Raw genomic sequence first — 25,212 nt, 5'->3', positions numbered from 1 at the left:
AAGAGTTACTAGCTATTAAGGAAGCCATCCGTATATAGGATAGGTATATTAACGGGGACCGGTTTAAGACTATTATTATTATAGATAACGTATCCCTATAGTACCTAAATACTATAAGAGAATATAGTAAGCGCCTCGCCCGGTAGATCGCGGAATTCTAGTAGTATCGGCTATCTATTCGATACTAGAAGGGCTCCGAGAACGTTATAGCGGACGCTATTAGCCGACGCCTAGACTTAGTAGGAACCACCTAAGCTAATATAAGCCTCGAAAGGCCTATTAGTAATAGATACCTTACGCTTATAACGATAGTATATAGTATCCCGGAAGAAGAATAGCTTATAGCCACGATCTAGTTCCTATAAGATAGCACGGAACCGGAAGATCTAGCTCTTAGGAGAGCTATAAAGAAATATACCGACCGCCTTAGTTTCTAAACTACTAAGACATTCCCTCGAGCTCCCGCGGAAGATAACCGATAACTTATCTTCACGTATAAAGACGGAGTTATCTCCCTATACCTAGATCCTCTATTCCGCGCCGAGCTCCTCCGGAAGGCTTATTATAAGTTCGGCTATCTTAGGTTCCTAGGCCTTAATAGTATAATCCGCCCCCGGGGTTAGTAGCTATCGATCCGAGCCGATATAGAAGAGTCCGTAAGGAATTACCTAAACTACTAAGTCTTATAAGGTTCCTATAAAGGCCTTAAATAAGAGGTAGTATAATATATAGTGATAAGCGGTATCCGCCTATTCGAACGATAGGGTATCGACCTTATCGGCCCACTTCTAGCTACGCTAAATAGAAATCGATAGATTATTATAGTAATCGACTATATAACTAGCTAGCCGGTCGCCTAGGCGGTCCCCGATATAACCGAAGAAACCCTCGCGGAATTCTTATTCCGCGATTTATATACGCACTACGGCGTATTTAACGAACTACTCTTAGATAATAGCGTAAACCTCTTATCTAGAGCTATAAAACACTTTATAAGTCTACTAAGAGCCTATTATAGGACGATAACCCCCTACCACCCCCGCACTAACGGTAAGGTAGAAAACTTTAATAGTCTTATTAGCCGTATACTCACGAAATACCTTATAGGTAAGCCCACGAGACTCTAAGATAAATACCTTATAAAAGCGCTATTCGCCGCCCGTGTTCGGGAACACGCTATTATAAGAAAGAGTCCCTACTTCCTAGTCTATAGTATACACCCCCGTATCGTCGCTAACGGAGGTGAATAACCTAACGCCTAGGAAGGAACTAACCGAGACGAATAAATCTAATAACTTACGGATACCCGCTCTAAAGTAAACGAGCTCTTACTCGTCTATACTATCCGGAAATAAAAGGTCCGGGACTCCGTAGTCACTAAGACTAGCTTTAAGATCGACGATTAAGTCCTAGTAAGGAATAAAGTAAAATAGAAGTTCGAGAGTATATAGTTCGGGCTATATAAGGTTATATAAGCCTATCTATTAGGGACTTACGCCCTCGCCGAACTAAACGGACGTATTCTCCGGAACCTTATTAACGGTACGAGACTAATAGATATAAACGTTAGCGATAATCCTAGCCTATAGGTATCGCCGGCCGGCCGGTTAGCTCTATAACGAGCCAGCTAAAAGATCGGCCGCCTAGAAGAACTCCGTAAAATCCTCGATAAGGTAGAACCCCCTCCGCTAACTTACGTAGATCTCTCTACGTTCACGAGAGAGAAATAGTAGGAATTTAGGCGCTTAGGAGCCCGCACAGAATTCCTAGGGGAGGAAGTTATAGCTAAACGTGTTATTATAAAGACACGAGTAGCCGCGCGTAAGAGATAGAAGAAAACTATCGATAAAGCACTAGAGTAGGGCCCGCTAGGTACTAATAAGTGGGACTCGGAAGTAAACGACTATAAATCTAAGGATTTTAAATAAGATAAATCCGATAGGTATAAATCAGCTAAGGACGCTTATTATAAGCCTAAATAAGGCTCGAGCCGAACCTTATACCCCTTTATAATTATTATTCCACCCCCGTCTAGAGAAATCTAAGAGCTTACGGCTATAAGAAACTAGGTATTAGAAGATTTATTATATTTCCGGTAATAATACCGAAAGAGTCGCCTATAGAGGACTAGACTCGAAGAAAAACGAATCGCGTTACCGTATAAACGGAGGTATAAGGCCTCGAAACGTACGCTTAAACGTATAAATAGAGGTATAAGACCTTAATAAGAACTAATATAAGCAGAAAAGAGGGTATAAGGCCCGAAAACTAACTATAAAGAACCGTCCACCTTATCCTTAACGGTTTAGAATATCACTAGAGTCCGAACTACTATCCTCGGACCTATCACCTTCCGCCTTAGTGATATCACCCTCCTTTAGCTAACCCTTCTTAAGCCCTAGATCCTATATAGTAGTATAATTATACTAGACGCGCTTACGCACTTCCTAGAGACGTTCGTAAACGTTATAGAACTATAGCTTATCCTCCGCCCAGTAGATATTAGGCTAGTCTAAGGGAGTCGCGTATATCACACTATCGAAAGCTAGACCGGAGCGGGGCGTAGCGTATATAGCATTAGGAGGATTAGGTGTATCCTTAATACGCTTTTTCTTCTAACCACCCTTATCCTTACCGCTAGGGGCGTTACTAGCCGTACGTTTCTTTATAGACTTAGAGGGAGTAGTAATAGCACTACCGGCTTTAGCTAGACTAGCGGAAGCCGGGATAGCTTTACCCTTACCCTTATCCTTAGCGGGAGGTATAGTAATAGGATCAATAGGAACCTTACTAGGACTAATAGCTCGTCCCTTCTCCTTACCAGCCTTCTTCTTACCCGCACGAGGAGGTCTATCGGTATAAACGAGTATATTCGGGGCCTTAAGTAAGATACTATTAAACTAGAAGCGGCGAACGAGGTTATATACCTAGAATAGAGTCTTATAGTTATTATCGGGATCATTAGTAAGATCGCCGATCGGGCCTAGAAGACGTTAGAAAAGAAGCGAAGATAAAACTATCCGAAAAGGTACTCACGAAGGGTATATTTATTAGCCGCACTAGACTATTAGTAGTAAGCATACGATAACGACCACTAGAAACCTAACCCGGCGAGGAAAACGATCCGGTAGGAGGAAAACGGACCGTTACCTTTCTTATAAGACGCGTAAGCTTCACCTAGAGGGGCTTTATAGCCAATTATTTAGCCTAGGGCTACATATACGTTTATAACCGAGGACACTATATAGTCCTTAGTAGCGCGCTAATTAACTCTAGTGCGCTTAGGGTCTATATAGTACCACAATTAGTCCTATAAACTCTTCGAGAGAAGTATAAAGAGAGGTATCCTAGTAGCGTCCACTCCTTTACCTAGAACGAAGTAGTTAGCCTCTAAACGGGTATAGTTAGAGTAGGGAAAACTTACTAGCGTCGGTTTAGGCCTACGAATGAGTAGTAGCGGCCGGGATAGGAAGTAGAATATATAACTAACTCCCGTCGCTGCTATAGTTAATAATAACCGGAGTAGTAACCACACCTCCTACACCTCTACCTATACCCGCGGGTCCGGCCGTAACCGCACCCACTCCTACGCCACCGTTATCACCTCCTACACCACTATCACTACCGGCCGCGCCACTATTACTATCACTATCACTATCACCGTCACTATCACTATCGCCGCCCGTGCCTCCGAGAGCTTTAGAAGAGCTTAGAGGAGGGGGAAACTTATCAAAAACGCCTAATTACTTCCGGGCGGCTATCTAACTAGCTTAACGGAAGTCGTCGCCTTAGTGTCCTTCCTCTAGGAGGTTCACGAGAACGAGGCTCACCTCACTAATATCGACCTCACCAGACCTAGTCACCTTAGTGTTCCCTAGGGTTACGCATAACTCTCTCGCCTACCGCTCGATACGCGCGGCCTTAGTCAGCTCTACGTCCTAGGGTCCCGACTCCGCGTCGTAGTACTCACGAAAAATAAGTGATATACGCCTAGGCTTAGTATCCACGGGCTTAATAGAATCCCGCGCGGTAGTAGTAAAACTCCTAGTAGTCCCCGAGGACTCGCTAAAGCGCTTATAAGGACTTCGACGAAGCATCTTCGATATAAAAGCGTTTATACAGTTAAAAATCGATAAAAATTGATAAGAAAGGGGGATAAAAAGGGGTGAAAGTAGAGTGGTAAAGAAGGGAAGAGAGCAGAAGTGAAGCTATATAGGAAATACTACACTATCTCGAAGTGGGAGGGTCCTCTTATTTATAAAGTCGGAAGTGAGAGTCCTTTAGGTAATCCACGGACACCAATAGGTAGAGTCTATACCTTAAAAGCGCCCTCCTTTATCTAAACGCCTCTTAGATCTCCCTTTAATAACCGCTAATAAGCTAATTTTACACCCTCGCTACCTATTTTAGGCCCCTATTAAAGACCCCGAGTCTTATAAAGGCCTAAAGACCTTTATTAATACTATTCTTAGAGACTTACTAAGATATTTCCTTTGTTTATACCCCTACACACCTATACTATCTTTGACGGATCTGATTTTGTACGCACGCTTGTTAATGATATCTTTCTAGGATCTTAGGTGAGTTTTCGAACCCACTCACGTGACCTTCGGGAAACGGAGGACCTTTTCCCATTCGGTGGGGGAGGATGTGATCCCAGAAGCTCATTTCCTTATATAAATATGTCTTATAGCTTAGTGGCCGGATCCATATAGATCCGTTTCTGCACTTATATACACTATCGTTACCGTATTCCGCAGTACTTAGTCGTTGGCAAAGCCAACTCAATACAAACTATGCGATCCTTTCCGAATCTCAGTAGTACACTTTCATTTTATTATTTTAGAAATAATATTAGTCTATCACAAATTTAACTTTAAGGTTCGTACGGAACACCGTATAACCGTTAGGGTCACTTCCGTTATATTATTCTACGTTAGGGTACGTAGGTCGTAGGGGTTAAGCGCTTACTATCATCATTAGCTAGTAACTAGAGGGGCTCCCTCTAGTTCGTCGAAAGAACGAAACCTAATATTAGGGAACAAACTGGATTATAACAATCTACAGTGCTTCCTATATATAAGAAGGTTTCGTTAAGGAACAGAAAGGAAAGGGGTAAACACAGGCGCAAGTGTGCTCGTACAAGGCGGTGAGAAGTCACGAGACTATAGTCGAGTACTTAGTTCAGGGTTCTCCGGGAGAACCCCATAACAAAGAGACTGGCCTACTACTATCCCGGGTCACTTATGCTCTCCTAGTTCAGACCTAGAGGAAATTCAAGGGAGGGGAGTGGCACGAATAGGTTAGCCTTCCGTATATTATTAGGGTCTCTAAGCAACGCGTAACTAGCTAAGGTGTGCCTTAGCTAGTGATAGAATAGGAGGACGCAATACGACTAAATCCCAAAGAGCACTAAGCTTTTACATAGGCAATAGAGGATGAGGTGCGAAGTGGCAAGTATCAAATATTCGGAAACCATAAGGAGGCTATTGATAGACCGGATCTTAGCCTACACCTCCTATAGGCCTCACCGCCTCCGTCAGACAATCTACTAGTGTTCCCTCGGTCCGAGGTCACGGGATATGACTTTAGGCGGCCTAGAACTGATAAAGGATTCATAGAAAAGACTGTTTATAGATAGAAAATGAAGAACTATAGGATGCTTAATTCCCTAGGAATACAGAAAGGATAGTAGGAAGTGGCTAACCCCGCTCGGTGGGAGCGGCAACATAAGGCGGCTAAATTCGGCCGGCAGATTCCTTTCTTCCTACGTGACCTGCCCTTAGCTATCCTTAAGGCTTTTACGATATTGACTCATAATCGCTCGGTTTAATATCTAAGATCGGTGGATAGGGTGCAAATATAGTGGTTTGAACGATAGTAGGAGATTTCGATGTCCACTTTCCCGCACCATTTTCGACATCGAATCGCCCACTCGAAGATTCTAGGAACGGGTTCAATTTAATCAGGCTAAGGGGCACGGGTGGGTTTTTATATATTCCCGATAAATCAGCCTTCGTGTCCTTAACGAATATTAAAATTGTTAGTTCTGATAACGGAGACGCGGAGACGTTAAACTTTAACTACCGGTATCCTAACGCCCATAAAACCCATAAAAACACGCCCTTAGTAGCGACGGCCATCGCCTCTATCGATAGTTAGAACCCTTTATATTCGGCGATAGCGTATAGCCGCCATCGCTCGTACCCTCCTTGACTAGGCACTTTCGCACCGTGTAGCTCTAGGTCGTCTAGTAGACTTAGGTGGTTAGCCACACTAAGCGCAATAGTCAAGATTCTAGGCCCGGGCGGGCTAGGTGGTTATAATGGAATGGCGGTCTTAGATTATATCTAGTCACCTATACTATCATTTGCACTTTTATCGAGGATTTCGGACATTGTTTTATTCTATTTATAAAGTGGGAGAGTTAACAACGCAGAGAAACGAAAAGACTAGAAGGGTTAATAAATAGGAGCCTTAGCACGCGATATAACCTCAATCTCACCCCGTATAGCTTACGAAAGTTAGGGCTTCGACCTAAACCTAAGAAGATAATTATATATATGAAGTTCGTAGGTAACTCATACTTAAAGATTTAGATAATCTCGATTAGTTAACCCGGATTGCTCGAAACATTTGTAAGGAAAAACAAGGGGAAACAACGGAAAAGAGCTATAGTAGAATACTATCTAGAGCCATTTACTAACCCCTTGATCGTTAGGAGGCTATCATCGGACTAGATTTCCTCGTGGTAGTACTAGTAGTTCCCTAGGTCATAGGTATATATATATCAACCTATGTCCTAGACTACATATTAACAGTCTCATAGAAATCCTAGAACTCTTATAGCTGATTTCTGTCTATAACGGGAAGAAAGGAAGGGGCGGAATTTTCCCGGTATCTCGCGGATCCAGCCTTATCCAATCGCCCTTATACTCATTCTTCTCCGCCTTAATATCAGAGTCATGACCGATAGATTACCTTTTCCACATAGTACCTGATAGGTCGCACGAAATCTTTGGTCCACCGGACGAGACGATCACGCGCTCCACATAGCTAGTCTTTATAAAGAAATGAAAGTTGAAATACGCAGACATATAGCTACCTAAGGTCTCCTTATACCACTCCCAGCCCGTTAGGACTCCGCACCCACCTTCTTCGTCCTTAAGTGAGGCGCCGTTATCTGATCCTCAACCGTCGATATTATATATTTCAAATATCCAATAGACGAAGTTATTCCAGAACTTACAATCCGCCGTTAGTGTAGGAGTGGCGGTAGGGGTAGGTAGCATTCCAGATATATAGGAAGGTATCTTGGAAAACACAGGGTCCGTTAACCCTAGTTTTGGAGTGGTTAAGGGGTACGGATTGGGTGTGATAGTGATAGGTTTCGGGAGCAAGGTTATCCCACCACTGATAGAGGTAGTTCCACCTAGGGTCCTCGTTGCCGCGGAAGGGGAGTAGGTTAAGGAGCCAGTTCTCCAGCTTATACTATATCTGCCTTGATCTTTACCATGACTAGATTCCACAATTCTATAACTAGAATTAAGCCGGAGGTTATATTAATATATTAGGGCATACTATATTACGCTACTAAGACCTATCCGTGTAGTGGATAATACGTTATACACAGTACTAGTGAACCACCGGGGAGAAAGAGGATACGAATTTCGACTTCTCTACCCCGAGGGCTCGGAATAGAGCGGAGATAGTCCTAGTAGGTTGAAATAATTTCTTACAAGAGACCGCGGGGGTGAGGCTATCACCGTCAGAGGAAGGAGTCCGGACTTCAGACTTACGTCTTATGATCTTCGGCCAAGCATTGATCGTACCCCGAAAGCGCGGCGATAAATATCAGACAGCCAACGTCTTCGAAATAGTGTATCCACTTTCTTCGCTCGGATCGTTAGCCACCTATATCCACTATATTCCAAGTTATCTCGCCCATTTTAAAGAAAACCTCGGAGATCCAAGTTGATTTGAGTTACGTCTAGAGGATATCCTGATCATCGGGAAGCCATCTAGGACTAGAAGTGCGACCAAGAGACTTATAGAAGCTGATCAAAGCATTAGCATCAATACTAAACAGGAAAGATCAGCTGCTTACTAAAGCATACTATCGTGGAAAGGAAGATTACGGCTCCGTGACACAGCCATCCGCACCCCAGGATCGTTCCACATACTCTTCATCGCGTCGCAAATAGAGTAATCCAATTAATTTCTATTGGCCAGACTTCCGTGCTCTATGTTAGCGATTAGATTTACGGATAACTAGCATATTTCAGAGGTCAGAGAGCACTACGGAGCATATAGCCAAGCTAGGGCTAATAGAGCTACCTTAGCCTACTTAGTCCAAAATTCAATATTCTTTATACTCATAATCCTTAGTAGCGTTTTGAAAGTAGTCATTAGGTTAGAATATATAGTTACACGTGCTAGGCGGCGTTCGTCTTCGGAGAATCCGTTCGAGTGGATAATGCGTATTTGCTTTAGAATAGTAGACTTTCCGGACTCTCCGGCACCTAAGACATATCTGACGCGTTCGTGCGGAATCCCCTTATCTAGATACCTACTTAGCAAGAGAATCTTAATCGTCCTTCTTATCTTTTTCTTCTCGGATTCGAAAAGCTTATCAACACTAGATTAACGCCGTAGCAAATGACCTAATATATCGAATTTAGATATTTTATATCCAATCATGCCTCGTTTAAAGTAATCTATCTTATCTATATATAAAACCACATATTAGCCGCTAAGTATTTGCTTAGGCACGCATTGCTATTAAGGAAACGACTGCTATAATGATAAAGCCCTCGCAAGAGACCGAACTACCGAGGATCAATATCAGAGGATAATCTATAGTCAAAACCATTCACCCTTAAAGGATAGTGAGCGCTAGGTATGGCGATATTGCAGTTCGATGATACCTTTTCCTCGCGTCGAGAATTGCAATATAACAATGTAGCGCTAAAACAATACACCTAGAAAATTGCTCTAAAGAATGATATATCATAGTGAAAGTAGGGCAATCCGGGTGTTAGGGTTAGGAGATTCGCCTAAATTTACAATTTTATGCGTGAAATTCGCACCAGGAAACCAATCCATGATCCATAGACATTCGGAATCACGTGTATAGGGTTATTCATTGATTCAAACTAGGCAAATATAGCTATAGGCCCCTTTACATCGAGCCAGAGATAACGAGCCTTTTTAGTGATCAAGACGGATCAATAGGATAGCGCCAGAGGATACAATCATAGCCTTGCCTATAGCGCACGACTTCTTCTCTTTTATAAAAAAAAACCAAGGACGAGGCTAAGTGATATTTAATTTACCCCTCAGCCCCCACACTTAACCGAGCGAAATTCCTAAGCGTACCATAGGTTCATTCCGTCTCTTATTGCATTATATCAGAGTATAGCCAAGCTTTATAGAGCCAGTGAGCTTTGCGATCGGTATCTTAGGTCTAGCGGGCCTATTCAGTACCTGCCTGGACGCTACTAGCCGAATTGATACGTGGCTTAAGTACGATACGGACTATAACTCTCTTTAAGCTTAATACAATGCCTAGAAGCTTCGACTTAAGAAATGGGGATTAGCTATTGGACTTCATGACTAAGAATTATCGGATAAGCATAGCAAGCTTCTTAACGATCCGTAAACCAGTGCGGCCGTCAAGGATCTACTATTAGCTATTAGTGCAGTTTGTCGTGAAGAAGAGAAAACACCTAAGATCCCCACTATCGGAAAGGAGAAATAACATCTCAAAGATCAATTGTTTTAGCGCCGTTCTCCCCGAGATTCTAAAAGACAAAAGCTAAGGTAGGCGCTTAGAACCAAAGCCAAAAGAGCTACCTAAGTCGAGCAATTTTCGTCACTAGTGGAGAACCTACATAACTTGGTCCCAATTAAGGATAACGAGGGCGGCAAAGATAGGAAATCAACTCGAGGTGAGAAATGCCACCCAAAATTCTTAAAGCTATAAATATCTGATTCTCTTACATAGAGGAGATTTTAGAAAACAGAGCATAGAAGAGCGAACTCCGAGGACTCATATAAAGTATCGAGGCAGAGATAGAAGGTTTATAGTACTCACTCTATTTGAAAGCACTAAGCTTATTACGTGGGAAATAGATGAGATACGGCGCGAAATTCACGCTTAGCTCCTTAGCTCCGCCTCCTCTAGCGAGCTATTCGATAACTTTATCGAGAAGCGGATCGAAGGCACTTACGATTGGGTTTTAGACCAGCCATTGTTTCGTGATTGGACCTCAGCTACCTTCCCCGATAGCCGAGCGAAGATTCTATGGATAAATGGGCCTATAGGCTTCGGAAAGTCATTTATATATGTAAGGATAACGGATAGTTTATCGTCGAGTCTTAAAGACCCGCTAGGTCATTTTTTTATTTCATCCGATTTCGAGGATCGAAAGGACCCATTCACCGTAATCAGGTCGTGGATTTCTCAACTATTTCAGCACCTAGTTATATTCTCGCTAGTTCGTGAGATATAGTCTGGCCGTCTAGAGCAGAAGGCGACGCGTAGCGACACACTCAAGCTTCTACGAAAGATCGTTATAACCGTGCCTCGGTACACATTTGTGCTAGATAGACTAGATGAGTGTTCTTAGTCTAGTGATTGGCAATCATTTCATAACGACAATCCAACTATTGAATTTCTAAGCGCACTAAGAAAAGCGATTGCTAGCACCTCGACTCGCATTCTGATTGTCAGTCGCGACGAGCCTAAGATCCGAAATTGCCTCTTAAACAATACCGATACTAAGGATGCTATAATCTACTAACATAAGATTCGGCCTAAGGATATCTAGTCCAACGTTAAAGCATTCTCGCGTAGCATAGTCAACAAGAAGCTATCATCCAGACCGGAGGTAGTAAGGGAGGATATTACTCAGAAACTAGCTAAACGGTGCAACGGACAGTTTCTCTAGGTCAAAATGTAGGAAGATCATCTACATAGCGGGAAGAGCCAAAAGAAACTTAAACAAGCAATTAGCTCTACTCCGCCTAGTATTAAGTATACCTACGACCGAAACTAGATAAGAATCTCGAACCTACCTAAGGACGATCGAGATAGAACAATTTCCCTACTTCGCTAGGCTGCATTCGCGTTACGACCGCTGACCGTTTTCGAAATCTCGGGGGCCCTAGCGATCAGCCAGGATTGTGACGAAATCGAACTTAACGAGCTTCCCGATTGCATCGATAAAGACTATCTTAACACCGAGATCCTTGAACTTTACGGGTCACTCGTGGAGATCCGAGGCTCGTAAGTAGAGCTCGAACCTGGTTTAAGGACGGTGTATTTGGCTCATTTTTCTATCAAGCAGTATCTACTCTATAACCTCACTAGGCGAGGAAAGTTGCTTTAAGTCAACGCAAGCTTAAAGCCTTACGACGAGGTGATACAAAATACTCTTTTAGCTAAGATATGTCTTTTATACGTCGATTGTGAAGACGTTTAGTAGGTCTCTTATAAGGAAGAAGCGGGGAAAATGCTTTACTCTTTCCGAGACTATACCGCCGACTTATAGCACCGGTATACACGTATAGGAAAAATCCATGATAGCGAATTAGTAAAACAGATAAATCGCCTATTTAATACCGAAAATACAAACTAGCATTCCTAGAAAGAATGGTTCGACCTAAATGCCGAGGAGGGCGGAGTAGAGGCAGATTCGAGCAACGATAAAAGCTCAGAAGCGTCAGGCGACTCAGACAACTTAGGCGATTCAGACGATTCCGATGATTCAGAGGACTAAGACGAATTGAATAACTCAGATAACTTAGATAGATCAGACGATTCCGACGATTCGAATGCCTCTGACTCGCAATCCTCAACGACATCATCCCCTTAACGTACCTCAACAAACCCTTTATACTACGCTTCTTTACTTAGCTTAATCGAGACCACTAAGCTCTTATTAAAGAGTAAGTACTCGGTTAATAAGAAAGGAAATAACGGACACACACCGCTCGTCGTAGCATATTAGAAAGGAAATCTAGATATTGTTAAGAAGTTACTCGACGAGGGCGCGGATATAAACATTCAAAATGATTAGGACCACGACGCTCTTCGAATTGTAGCATGCTTTAGACACTACGAGGTGACAATGTTACTTCTAGAAAAAGGTGCCAATAGTACAGATCTCGCTCTTATTTATGCTACCGAAAATAGTCACTATCAAGTAGTTCAATTGTTTCTCGAACGAGTGCCTAAATACAACTTAAAGTGCGGTTTAGAGTCTCTAACTCCAACTAACACTATATCCGTCGAAGGCCATATAGAAGTGGCTCGTTTATATCTAAGCAAGGGCGCTGATATCGAGATTCTAAGCGGTTAGGTGGCTATAACTCTCTATTCGGCCTCGGTTAATAGACACACGGAAATTATCCGGCTACTTCTTAATCACGGGGCAAACGTTAACTATTAGAACAAAAATGGTTAGACACCGATCAATGCTACTATAGACGAAGGTTTCCTTAAAACCGTGGAATTGCTTATTGAGAAGGGCACTGATTTTGAAATCCCGAACAGCTTAGATAGGACAGCCCTCTATAATATATCTATAAATGGATATACGGAAATTGTCCGGCTACTTCTCGATCACGCGGCAAACGTCGACTATTAGAATAACAATGGTTAGACACCGATTAATGCTACTATAGACGAAGGTTTCCTTAAAATCGTGGAATTGCTTATTAAGAAGGGCGCTAGTTTTAAAATCCCGACTAGCGGCGGTCGGATAGCCCTCTATAATATATCTATAAATAGATATACGGAAATTGTCCGGCTACTTCTCGACTATAGGGCAAACGTCGACTATTAGAACAAAAATGGTTAGATATAGACAGCCCTCTATACTATATCTATAAATAGATATACGGAAATTGTCCGGCTGCTTCTCGATCATAGGGCAAACGTCGACTATCAGAATAAAAGTGGTTAGACACCTATCAATGCTACTACAGACGAAGGTTTCCTTGAAATTGTGGAATTGCTTATTGAGAAGGGCGCTAGTTTTAAAATCCCGACTAGCGGCGGTCGGATAGCCCTCTATAATATATCTATGAATAGATATACGGAAATTGTCCGGCTGCTTCTCGACCATAGGGCAAACGTCGACTATTAGAACAAAAATGGTTAGACATAGACAGCCCTCTATACTATATCTGTGAATAGACATACGGAAATTGTCCGGCTGCTTCTCGACCATAGGGTAAACGTCGACTGTTAGAATAAAAATGGTTAGACACCGATTAATACTACTATAGACGAAGGTTTCCTTAAAATCGTGGAATTGCTTATTAAGAAGGGCGCTAGTTTTAAAATCCCGACTAGCGGCGGTCGGATAGCCCTCTATAATATATCTATGAATAGACACACGGAAATTATCCGGCTACTTCTTAATCACGGGGCAAACGTTAACTATTAGAACAAAAATGGTTAGACACCGATCAATGCTACTATAGACGAAGGTTTCCTTAAAACCGTGGAATTGCTTATTGAGAAGGGCACTGATTTTGAAATCCCGAACAGCTTAGATAGGACAGCCCTCTATAATATATCTATAAATGGATATACGGAAATTGTCCGGCTGCTTCTCGATCATAGGGTAAACGTCGACTATCAGAATAAAAGTGGTTAGACACCTATTAATGCTACTACAGACGAAGGTTTCCTTGAAATTGTGGAAGTGCTTATTAAGAAGGGCGCTAATTTAGAAATCCCGACCAGCTAGGGTCAGATAGCCCTCTATAATACATCTATGAATAGACATACGGAAATTGTCCGGCTGCTTCTCTACCATAGGGCAAACGTCGACTATCAGAACAAAAATGGTTGGATATAGATAGCCCTCTATACTGCATCTGTGAATGGATATACGGAAATTGTCCGGCTGCTTCTCGACCATAGGGCAAACGTCGACTATCAGAATAACAATGGTTAGACACCGATTAATGCTGCTGCAGACGAAGGTTTCCTTGAAATCGTGGAATTGCTTATTGAGAAGGGCGCTGATTTTAAAATCCCGACCGGCTAGGGTCAGGCGGCCCTCTATAATACATCGGTGAATAGTAATCCGAAGATTGTTCGTCTACTACTTAGCCACGGGGCAAAGGTTGATAGTATAAACAGATATAGATCGACACCGTTACTAGGCGCCGCTTCTGAAAATAAAGTCGATGCTATCGAGCTCCTTCTTAAAGCCGGGGCTAATCTAAATCACCTAGCCAACGATAGCATGACTCCATTAATAGAGGCTGCCAATAACGGCCATCTATATATTGTGAAATTGCTTATTAATCATGGAGCTGAGATCACTACGTCTAGCACTAATAATTAGATAGCACTACAGTATGCCTGCCAAAACGGTTATTTCCAGACTACCGAATTTTTTCTCGAGAATAAGGCAAACTTTGATATTATAGATAAAGACGGTTACACTACACTATATACTGCTACCGTAAATGGCCATCTGGAGGTTATGAGGCTGCTTATAGATATAGGTGCTAATATCACGATATCTAATAAAGACGGATGGTTAACAATACACTTTGCCTATGACGGTGGGAGTCGCTAAACCGTTGAATTCCTTCTTGATAATAGGGAAATCCCTAATACTACGAATAATAATAGGTTTTCTATATTACATACCGCTACCCAAAGTGGCCACCTAAAGGTCGTGAAGCTGCTAATAAAGAGATTAGCAGATATTCCTCGTCGCTAGGGTTTAGATCAGGATACTTCTACCTCAGAAAATTTCTACAACGATATTGATCTTCTAGACAATTTCAATCGTACACCTCTTTTCTATACGGCTAGGGACGGCTATAAAGATATGGTCGAAATTCTGCTTCCACATTCATCTATAGACTTTAAAGACCGGTACGGAGCGACGCCACTTTATATAGCGGTAAGGAATAGCCACGAAGACGTGGTTAAACAATTGACCGCGCTAAGCAAACAGAAAAGCGAGTTTAAAGATAGTCTTAGCCGAAACTTGCTTTAGTGGGCGATCGGAACTGGAAAGAATACGATGGTTGATATCGTGAGCGAATTTGCTCGGGATATAGGCATCTAAGATCCTCAAGCAAGCGAAGGAGAAGAATGCTTGGTTATCAATTTGAAAAATAAGCATCGTGAACGCCCTTATGTTATATGCACTCGGTATATACCAAGTGATACTTCCTATCTTAGATACAAAGTATATAACGACTTCGAAATTTGCTTCCAGTGTTCGGAGCTCAAGGCAGAGTGCTTTAGCCCTTCTCATGAATGGTCAGCCTAGGAGCCTAACGGCTCTGATTCTGAATCTGATAAGGACGAGGACAGCGACGAGAACAGCGATAAGGACAGCGACGAGGATAGCGACAAGGACAGCGACGAGGACAGCGACGAGGACAGCGACGAGGACAGCGACGAGGACAGCGACGAGGACAGCGATGAGGACAGCGACGATTAGGTTAGCGACTGGTAGAATTTATCATTAGTAGCCTGTGTCAACCCAAATAAAGTGGACTTCCTCTCTTTAATGGCCATAAATAATCAAATACAAAGCCATCTAAGGTCCATAAATCCAGTTTAGCTATCTCATCCAATGCGTCCAGAGTGATAAAGACCTAGACTACGAGCATCTTAAATACAATATCCGAGAGCACCTTTGTCGCAGGTTGGTCGCTGCCATCCTGGTGTGCTCGAAATAAAGAATCAAGATGGCTTGCAGAGCCAACCCGGCCTTGGTAAAGTTGGAAAGCAAGCGACCGCAGTATGCCATCCAAGGTCTGCTTTGGAGTGTCTTGAAAGTCAAAGAAGAAGTCGAGGATAGGACGGTTGTTTTTCTTCGCGAGATGATGAAGTATAGTCGCACTAAGAACCGTCTTTCCACATCCGGCTAGCCCGTGCAGCTATAGATGTCGACGCGGCCCCGAGTGCCACGACTAGAAAACCGGGATTTCTAGGAGCTACGCGCCTAACCCCTCGTGGCGGAGAGTCCTCGCGTGGCTGGCGTTTATAGACGGATCCGGGCGATAAAGCTAGCGCTTGATCTTATAGGTACGAAACGTTGGACCTGATCAGTTATAGCTTTCGTTACAACTGTCGTCTACTACAGGCTATCGATCTGTTGTTGAACTTACTCGTAGTTAGGGCCTATTTCTAGTTTAAATATTATTCGGTCTCGTATATATATATAGGTCTAGCCCTAGTGAAAGAAACTAGAACTAACCTAACTAATTACAGTTACTAACTAACATATAGAATGAACCTTTAGGTGTCGACGACGCCCAAAACGGCAGCTTATAAGGCCGTTTCTGGCGTCGTTGGCCCCGGGAACTTCGCCTAAACGGGTAAGGCGCTTATGCTGCTTTAGACTAGCGACGGTGCGGCATCGGACACGTATCGGTATTACTATTTTTTTACCCTTAGCTAGCGGGCTCCGGCCCACCTAGGATCCCTATCCTACTAAGCCCATATCCTTAGCACGACCCGCGAAGGATAATAACTAGAGGGGGAGTCTAAGTTATAAGGGAGGGCGAGGGCCCCTACCCTTAATATTACCGAGAGAGGTTCTTTTCCCTTCTAGCGTAGAGAACGAGGTAACGGAAAAAAGATAAATAGTGCTATAAACCGCTACTTTACTTCCGCTATTATAATCGTATCCTATCTATCCCTCGTATCCTTTTAACGGCTCCCTTTATACGATATTATACTTAGGACTCCCTCGGAGAAAGTATACACTATAGGAGGATAACGGAGGGCGAAAGTCCTACCTCTACTACGCTAAACGTCGAAAACGACACCTCGAAAATAGACTAATATTACCGCTATATATATCTAACACGAATATATTAGCAGCTTTAGTAAGAGGGAAGTGGAATCGGTTAGTTTTTCCTCTATAGTAGACCTACTCTTCTATTTAAGGTCGCTAATACTCACTATTGTTAGGTTCTACTCCTAAGCTAGCCTAGATCTAGATATTCTACTTAAGAACCTAACTACGGTAGATATTAAGTCGTGGTTCGATTAGATCGAGAAGAACTTTAAGGGTTCTATTAAAGCTTATAGCGCTCTTACTAACTACTAGAGGACCTTAAAGAGACTTTACTTTATATAAAACCGCTATAAAATAGAGACGAGAATATAGGGAGATTGCCTTAACGTAAGTGATTTATTCCTAGATAAGGCTACTTCTACTCTTCGCTAATATAGGAAGTAGTATATAAATATTATAAGTAAGCGAATAGGCTTATATAGGTATCCGCTTCTTAAGCCGACGGTAGCCTCGGATAATCTCTTATATTTTCTCGTTACGTATATAGTCTACTACGATTCCGTATTCGCCGATAAGAAGTAGCGACTCTATATACTTATAGGACTTAATTTATCGAGTGTTTCCGCTTATCGAGTAGTGGTACAACCAGGACGAAAACCAAGAAAATGGGCGCATCCAGCATCATCTTGCTGTTTTAGCTCGCCCGGACATTCTTCAGCAGCTTTTTCACTACACGAAAGCATTGATCAGCGTGCGCGCATTCCCAATTGCTTTTGATAGCATAACCAAGCTGATAATCCCTCTGACGGATGTGCAGAGCCGGAAGGGGAATTTGACTACTTCGTTTGTGGCTACTCACGCTGCGCTTCTCATGCAAGCTCCGGTTGACGAGTTTGTTTCTCGGGCGAATGTGTTTCTTGCTAATCTACAAAACGAGATTAGCCAGGTACGAAGGAACGGGCATTATATGCCGCCTGTGCTTCCGTGGACCGCTGACGAGACTGCCATGGGAGGAATTAGCCAGGTTGGATATTCGAGAGGGAGAATATTGGGGAATATTTCAAGACTGGAAAATTCAATATTTATTATCAACTGACGATAAAATTAATTCGTATACAGATTTGTGCGATCACTTCATCGTGACAGACTAGGTGATTTAAAAGGTGTTATATAGATAGTTGAGAATAGCGGCTAGCGGTATATTTGCCTAAAGTAGCATAGCCAAAGTGTGCCCGTAGTCATTCATTTACTGTTTTCCTTCCCCTTAATGTCCCAAGCAGGCTTGCTTATTCTGATAGAACCCGTCCTGGGACGGACCACGGTTTTTCCCTCCTCAAAGCTATCCTAAGCAGGCTTTCTTCTTCCGATAGAGTCGTTCGGTTTTAACCCGGAGATAGGGTAGTGCTTGGCGTCGGCTTAACGCCCACGAGCTTCCTACTTAGAGTGTGATATGTTATTTGAAAGTTGGGCCGAAAGTTTATTTATATCTTATATCTTATTAAAGGCTCGAAGGCTCAAATGCTGTAGTCGCTATTTGTTTCGGGCTCTTTTGTGGATTCTGCTGACCGCCTCTAGGAAGCCCCGGCGATTCGCCACGCTTCTAGTCTAGACTGCCCTACTATATAGCAGTTTCTATATAATCCCTCTGCTGTGTAGTAAATAGGTATAGTTTAGCAGCCGAATGTAGAAAGCATCTAGATACTGTACAATATTTGTAGCAAACCTGAAGCCGTAGAGGCTATATAAGGGACGTACGGAATCTATTTTAGGCTATTATTTACACCTGTACTTGAATACCACTAAGAATAGGGGCTAGGGTAGATTAACTGTAATAGGTATAGTTATATTTCATAGGAGGGTTCGAGAAAGAATCTCGTGAGCATTAAAGCACTAACGGGTCGAGATGCCCCGATGACAAGGCGATGCATATGCTAGCATGTGCGTTCGGGGATTTGAAGCCCCACCTCAAAGCTAGGAACGTTATTATTGGCTAGGGGTACCCCTAGGTGCGATATCCTTAACCGTAGTGGTCTCCGTAGTGGGCTCTTATTCGGCCACACTAGGAATAGCGAGATGCTCTACCGATGTAATAGTGGCTTATAGAAAGCGGTTCTTAGGCAGATAGCTATAGTGAGGATTGATTTTATTAGCGTATTAGCTTACTATAGGAGCGGGTCTCTACAGTGGCTTTTATTAGGCGACAATATGATAGGGCTGCGGACGCTAAACTATAACAGAAAGCAGAGCTAAGGCCTAGCCGATCACTATAAAGAGCCACTAGAATCCTCTTCTGTAGAATATCGAATAAAACCTATGCTCTCTCTACTATCCTACTATTGAATTGAATAACACCGCCGCCTTAGACATCTCTATATAATGCGGCTTACATATTATGATTAAGTTTGCCCCCTTTAGACGATTGTTCCAATCCCTAACAATTGCGTAGAGTCCTATAATCTGATATCGTTCATTTTTTTATTAGTAAAAACCAAAAGTAGTTCATAATTCACCAGGCATTAGAAAGTTCTTTTCCAAGAAAGGCCCTTAAGCCAGCGATAATTGAGAGTATTGATAAGGAAGTCTTTGGTCGTTGCTATGAGTTTGTATACTCTAGGGATTACTCTACTCTATATCCCGTTCCGAAATCTTCTAGGAACGGTACTCCGCAGCCAGAAAATAGGGAAACGTAATACTAGGAAGAAGCGAATAGATAGGATTCTTCTAGCCTAAAATTCAATCTCTTCCACCTAAAGGGGCTTTTGCTTAATTATGATATCCTACTAGCAGAACTTAGCCATATACCACGATCAGGATCTAAGAAGGACTTAAGCAATAACCCTTCACGAGCTATATAGTAGTGTTTCTAAGTCACGCCGAAATTCATCGTTTTAGATTCAGAATAGGCTGGCTTTCTCTTATTCTCCTATCTTTCTATCGGTTACTACGATTGCTTAAGAATTTTACTCTATTTGAAGAACGAACGGGAGACATTGTTCAGCTATTGGTATTTATTTTTAAGGATAGTGAGTATATAAGGAATTTAGAAGTTATACTACGAGACTATATAGTCTAGAATATAGAGATTTTGATACGGAATGCCGACTTTAAAAGTTTCCTAGCGCGAAACTTGTCGTTAGAACAGACTGTCTTTCGTTCAATATGGAAATAAAGGTAAGCTTATAAATTAAATGTGCTACGATCTCTATACCATCTTCTATATATATAGAGATTAGATTGAAATCAATAACTAATATACGCTAATATAGTTAGTTATAACTAGCCAATGGTTTTAGTATATTAGCCTAAAAGACGCAGCCCCCTAAAGAACCTCGTAGTTAACTATCCCTATTTTATACGAAGGAGCAAATAGGTCAGTTTGGCTTACTATAAACCTAAGAATGGTAATAACTTATCAAAAGCCCTTTTAAAGAGCTTAAATCTTAAGTGAGCCTAAATAAAAGATCCCTTTAAAATTTTATCTTCGGAATATTTGACCTTTAAGAAAATTATAGCGCGCAAATTTTAAGAGGCGGTATAATTCATATAATTGTAAAATCTATAGCCCGAAATTTTCGAGCCCTAAGAATATTCTATTATCCTGAATATTGTACACCGATAATTTTCGACTCTAGCGGTGTTAACCGGACATAAGAAATTGGCGTAATGGTTATAAGGTGCAAAAGCCTAATATAGATAAGGTATATAAGCATACCCGTCTTCTACGATATAGATATACCCATTCCCCTATCATAATATTTAAATCTTTAAGTTCAATTATCTTATATTATCTGGCCACCTTATGAAATTGTAAGAAAACCAGAATATTCCGTTGATTTCGAGTAAAATTACTAAGTGCGTCGACCTCAAATTTGGTCTTAAGTAGAAAATATATGCATATCTATCCTACAAATAGATAGCATTTAATAAACCCCGAAAAGCTTACTCTATACAAAGGGCATGCATTTTGATCATATAGTTTTACGCATTACTCACATATTATATGCCCGTATAGCAGAATATACTAACAATCCGGCTACTCGTAGTAAATTTTGCAATCCGGAATACGTCGTCGGGAAAGCTCCTCCTAATACCGGTCTTCCTATAGGAGAAGCTTACTCTGAAGTTCCTAGATTTGCTTTTATAGCTTTTCAACTTCTTAATCGCGACTTTTAACTACTTCGTTAACTATCTTACGCAGCTTCTTAAGATAGGTATCCTAGTCCATTATTAGCTTAGGAAAACGCAGTGTCTTAGAAAGGCTATACTAAAGTGTTAGGTTGTTTTCCTTTAGGCTTTTTGCGTTTACAGGATGAATCGATACTACGAGTGGCAGAATCGTTTGGTTTAATCAGGGTCCTAAGAGATATACGTAGAGAGGTGAGATTCGGAAAGGATCGCATAGTTTGTATTGAGTTGGCTTTGCCAACGACTAAGTACTGCGGAATACGGTAACGATAGTGTACATAAGTGCAGAAACGGATCCATATGGATCCGGCCACTAAGCCATAAGACATGTTTACATAAGGAAATGGGCTTCTGGGATCACAGAGGTCCTTTAGACTTATGAATCGGTTAGCCGCTAGCTCGGGGGTAGTTCGTTATTATCAATAAGAATTGTGCTTAAAGGGCTGGCTATTATAGCTTAAAAAGAAGAGACGTGTACCTAGGTGCTAGGTTAACCGGGTAGAAAGAAAGTAGAAGTCTAACTAAGCTAGAGTTAGGGCATAAGGCTTATTATATACCCGAGAGCTAACAGTTCGAGTAGGCTACTAAGTGACGATTGGACACTACTTTATATGATTAATCGTAAATATAAATGTAACCTCATTAGATTACACAAAACTAATATAGCATATATAAAATATCAAGTGCTATAAAGCAAGTTATTATCCTAACCGTAATAAGGAGCTATTACTAATTCGGCAACTATCCCGACCCCCCTAATTAATATAGGTGCTTACAATAACTAGGAATGTCGGTCTTTCCCAGTCATAGCCTTAAGATAGTCCCCTTCCTAAGATATTGCCATAAAGTATAAGAGGATATCAACTTCGAACTCGCTAAGGTCCCCTATCAAAGAATGGAAATCCTCACGAGACTCCTATATCTAGATATCGCCCTCCCAACGCACTACAATAAATGTAGTCGGATATTTCCCGTTAGGAGTCAGGTATAGGGACTTCTTTAGTTCGAAGACAGACTTTAAATCCACTTCCTAAGCTATCAGGGATACCGAGTCAATGGCTTCGTTGATTCATGACCGGCCTACTCTTGTTTTTCAAGTCCCTACATCGGATTCGGGCATCGCCAGCGACTACGCACGCGATGCACATCAGAAGCATAGCGCTAGAAAGCCATTCGATATAGCAAGCTTACTTCACACCAGTTGCATTTGAGTGGTTCTTCTTTAAGATGAATAGCATCAAAGTGGCGCGTAACATACCCGGGATCATGAAACATCTAAAAGCGAACCTTATCCGGAAGCCCTTCACTTGCGAAGCATTGAAAGCATGCCTCAACTACCGTCTATTATACTAAATTCTTTAGTATTCTTCTCTCTATCTTAGCTTTTTTATCCACTTTAGTAGTCTAGGTTCGATACTATAGTCTAACTTGCCCTAGCCGTGAGTTATATATATCTCGTTATAGTATATCGTAGTAGCTATTCTACTATATCCTAGGTATCGTACGTACCCTTTACACGCGTAAGTGGAATCTTTATAAGGGTATCCGGTTAGGTCGTCGCCTTCCTCAATTACGTTAATAAGGTGCTAGTCTAACCTACGGGTCTATATCTTATCCTCGAGATATCCTATAAGCTCGTTAGCTTCTTTATCGTTCTCTAGTTAACGATAGTAATTTAGACTTTCGTAAGGTGTTTCGGGGATTACTAGATCTATTCCTAGATCACTAGTGGACTCGGGAGTCGTGATTAGTGTCCCGGAGGGCTCTATACTATTCTTCTTAGGATAGTAGGGGTCCTACATCTAGTCCGGTCCTACGACTATAGCCCTAGGTCTAGGCGAGTCCTCGGATCGCTAACCGATATCCCCTTAGGCCTTATACCTAGCTAGCTCTTAATATATTTCCGGGGATATATACTATATCTATCCTTAACTTTCCACTATATCCTAATCTATCTCGGGGTACTTATACCCTAGCTCGTCGGCTAACCCTTTAGTATATAGGTTACCCGCTAATATCTCTTCTAGGCTTAGGTTTTCCTATCTTACTAAGAGATCTTCTAAGGAGTCGTCCCTTAGGGTCGCTATCTAGGTTTATTCCTAGATTATACGTAGTTCTTCGCGTATTACTTATAGGTATTACCGTTTTCTATACGGTCGCTTCTACTTATATTCCCTTATATAGTGTCCGGGTTTTCCGTACGTAAAGTAGAGATTCTTCTTATAACACTCGTCTTACTTATCCTAAGTAGCGTCTAACTCTATTAGCTTCGGGCTATATAGATCGTTATCTTATAGTAGCGCCTTATCGTAGCGTCTATTACTAAAATGGTTAAAGCCGTATAATTTACTACGCTTCTATTAGTCTATTTCTCGTCGTTTATACTTTCGTTCGTTAATATAGTTATCGATCTTAACCGCGATCTTAATAAGTTTATCTAAAGTATCTAGCCTATCGATCCTAGCTAGTTTATCCTTAACGTTAGGTTTAAGTCCTACCTTAAAGTACGGGATATACGCTCGATCGGGTAGACTAGATACAAAATGATCTATTAGAATTTAGAGGCGTAGACCGACGCGCTAGTTTATTATCTAATCTTCTATAGCTTACGTTTAGCTATTCTAGTAGCGTCGATATCTCCGAATATACGTTCTAAATGTTCCCTAAAGCTCTTATAGCTTCCGAAGATACTTACGGTAGTAGCCGACTATTCTTATAGCGGCTTTTTATAATAGTCCCGGACGTAAGGTTCGAGCTAGTTCTATACTTACCTACGTAGGTAGGTTAATATAAAGATCACTTTACCTACTTCGTTAGGTATCCTAGTACTATTTACGTCGAGGTATATATCTATCTAAGTGAGGAAACCTCGAAGCTTAGTTCGGGTTCCTTCGAAACACTTAGCTTTAGGTAGTCGAGGTCCTTAAGCGGCACTAGCTAGGGCGGAGCCGACGACTTAAGCCTTAATCTACTCGAGGTAATCGTCGATATTAGTGAACTTACTCCCCGCGCCTTTACCGAACTCGTTAAACTCCTTAGTGAGTTTCTAGATTATAGCCTCTAAGGCTACGACTTTCTTTTCCTAGGTATCTTCCTAATTATCCTACTCCCGCGAGGCCGGTGCTTTAGCCTTAGATACGTGACTAGACGATATATTACTTAGTGACTCGAAGCTTAATTCGAGACGGTCTTTAATATATTACGCACTACAAACTAGTTATAGTTAGGTTAGAAGGGTTCCGGGTATACTTACCTTATACTACTTAGGTTTCTAACGTTAATAATCTATACTCTTAACTATACTATTGCCTAATAGGCCTTACTATAGACTAGGTCCTTTTAAGGTATCGAGGAACGGTGCTAGGTAGAGCGCCGAATAGATCTATACCGGAGTATTAGTCTATTCGTGAGTGTTATTAAGTTATAATTAAGTAAGAGAGTCACTAGTAATCTAAAAGGTAAATGTAAGTAATAATATATAATTGAAGACGAAGAACTAAACTAAGTATATAATAGAGTGTCCTTATATATCCTTCGTTTCCTACTCCCTAAGTGACTCCCCCGGAGTCACTACTAGAGTCGCTAGTGACTCCTAAATATACTCCCTAGGAGTAGATCTTAGAGTCACGATCACGTGTTCCGTAGTTCCTAAATGGCAACTTCTAGTGTATCGGATTTCTGTTATATAGAACAACCTATATAGTGGAAATCTTCTACGGAGTGGGTCCGATCAGGGCGGATCATGCTCTTACTCAGTGAGTATGATTATGGTTTCTCTTTTCCCTGACTGCCTAGGGATGCCAGAGTATAAGGTGCTACACGTGATCTGATGACAGATCTGTTGGTTGGCTCTCGGTGGCCCATCTGTGTTCCTGGTGGGTCACCACTGATTGGTGACGGGTAGGTCCGTAACACGGGGGTTAAGCATATATTCATTTATCTATACCTTTCACTTTCACTTCACTTTCACTTTCTAGTACTATCTGTTAAAATGCCTCTCTCAACTACTACGCAAGAAGCTATATAGGTGTTATTACGGGAGGCAGACTCTATAACTCCTACACCAACTTCATTAGTAGCCACGCCCGGCGTGGCTATACCTTCCTCGCCAGCTATACCAGCTCAGTATACAAGCACTCGGTTCAATAACCTCGTTAGGAATCCAGTCAGCGGAAACCGTCTTACATATACCAAGCAGTATAAGCAGGCAGAGGCTACTCGAAAAGCTGCC

The 25,212-nt window shown here is 41.8% G+C and overlaps 3 protein-coding genes across 3 annotated transcripts; all 3 read left to right on the top strand.

Moving 5' to 3' along the window:
- Nucleotides 1-9,611: 9,611 nt before the first annotated feature.
- N7489_009186 (uncharacterized protein) lies at nucleotides 9,612-10,514 on the top strand (the record flags this gene model as incomplete). The annotated part of the gene is made up of 4 exons (XM_056714936.1): nucleotides 9,612-9,665; nucleotides 9,705-9,788; nucleotides 9,882-9,950; nucleotides 10,164-10,514. The coding sequence occupies 4 exons, from the start codon at nucleotides 9,612-9,614 to the stop codon at nucleotides 10,512-10,514; spliced, it is 558 nt and encodes a 185-aa protein (XP_056562558.1).
- A 4,670-nt stretch (nucleotides 10,515-15,184) lies between these two features.
- N7489_009185 (uncharacterized protein) lies at nucleotides 15,185-15,488 on the top strand (the record flags this gene model as incomplete). The annotated part of the gene is made up of 2 exons (XM_056714935.1): nucleotides 15,185-15,193; nucleotides 15,315-15,488. 2 exons carry the CDS (start codon nucleotides 15,185-15,187, stop codon nucleotides 15,486-15,488), a joined length of 183 nt encoding a protein of 60 aa, XP_056562557.1.
- Nucleotides 15,489-15,738: 250 nt separating this feature from the next.
- On the top strand, nucleotides 15,739-15,921 carry N7489_009184 (uncharacterized protein; the record flags this gene model as incomplete). Its single annotated transcript, XM_056714934.1, has 1 exon — nucleotides 15,739-15,921. The coding sequence occupies one exon, from the start codon at nucleotides 15,739-15,741 to the stop codon at nucleotides 15,919-15,921; it is 183 nt and encodes a 60-aa protein (XP_056562556.1).
- Nucleotides 15,922-25,212: the final 9,291 nt, after the last annotated feature.

The sequence above is a fragment of the Penicillium chrysogenum genome (genome assembly GCF_028827035.1).
Source record: "Penicillium chrysogenum strain IBT 35668 chromosome Unknown utg000005l_segment0_segment0, whole genome shotgun sequence".
Taxonomy (NCBI): Eukaryota; Fungi; Ascomycota; class Eurotiomycetes; order Eurotiales; family Aspergillaceae; genus Penicillium; species Penicillium chrysogenum.
The sequence above is the reverse complement of the archived record's forward strand: the minus strand, read 5'-3'. Positions and strand labels throughout refer to the sequence as shown.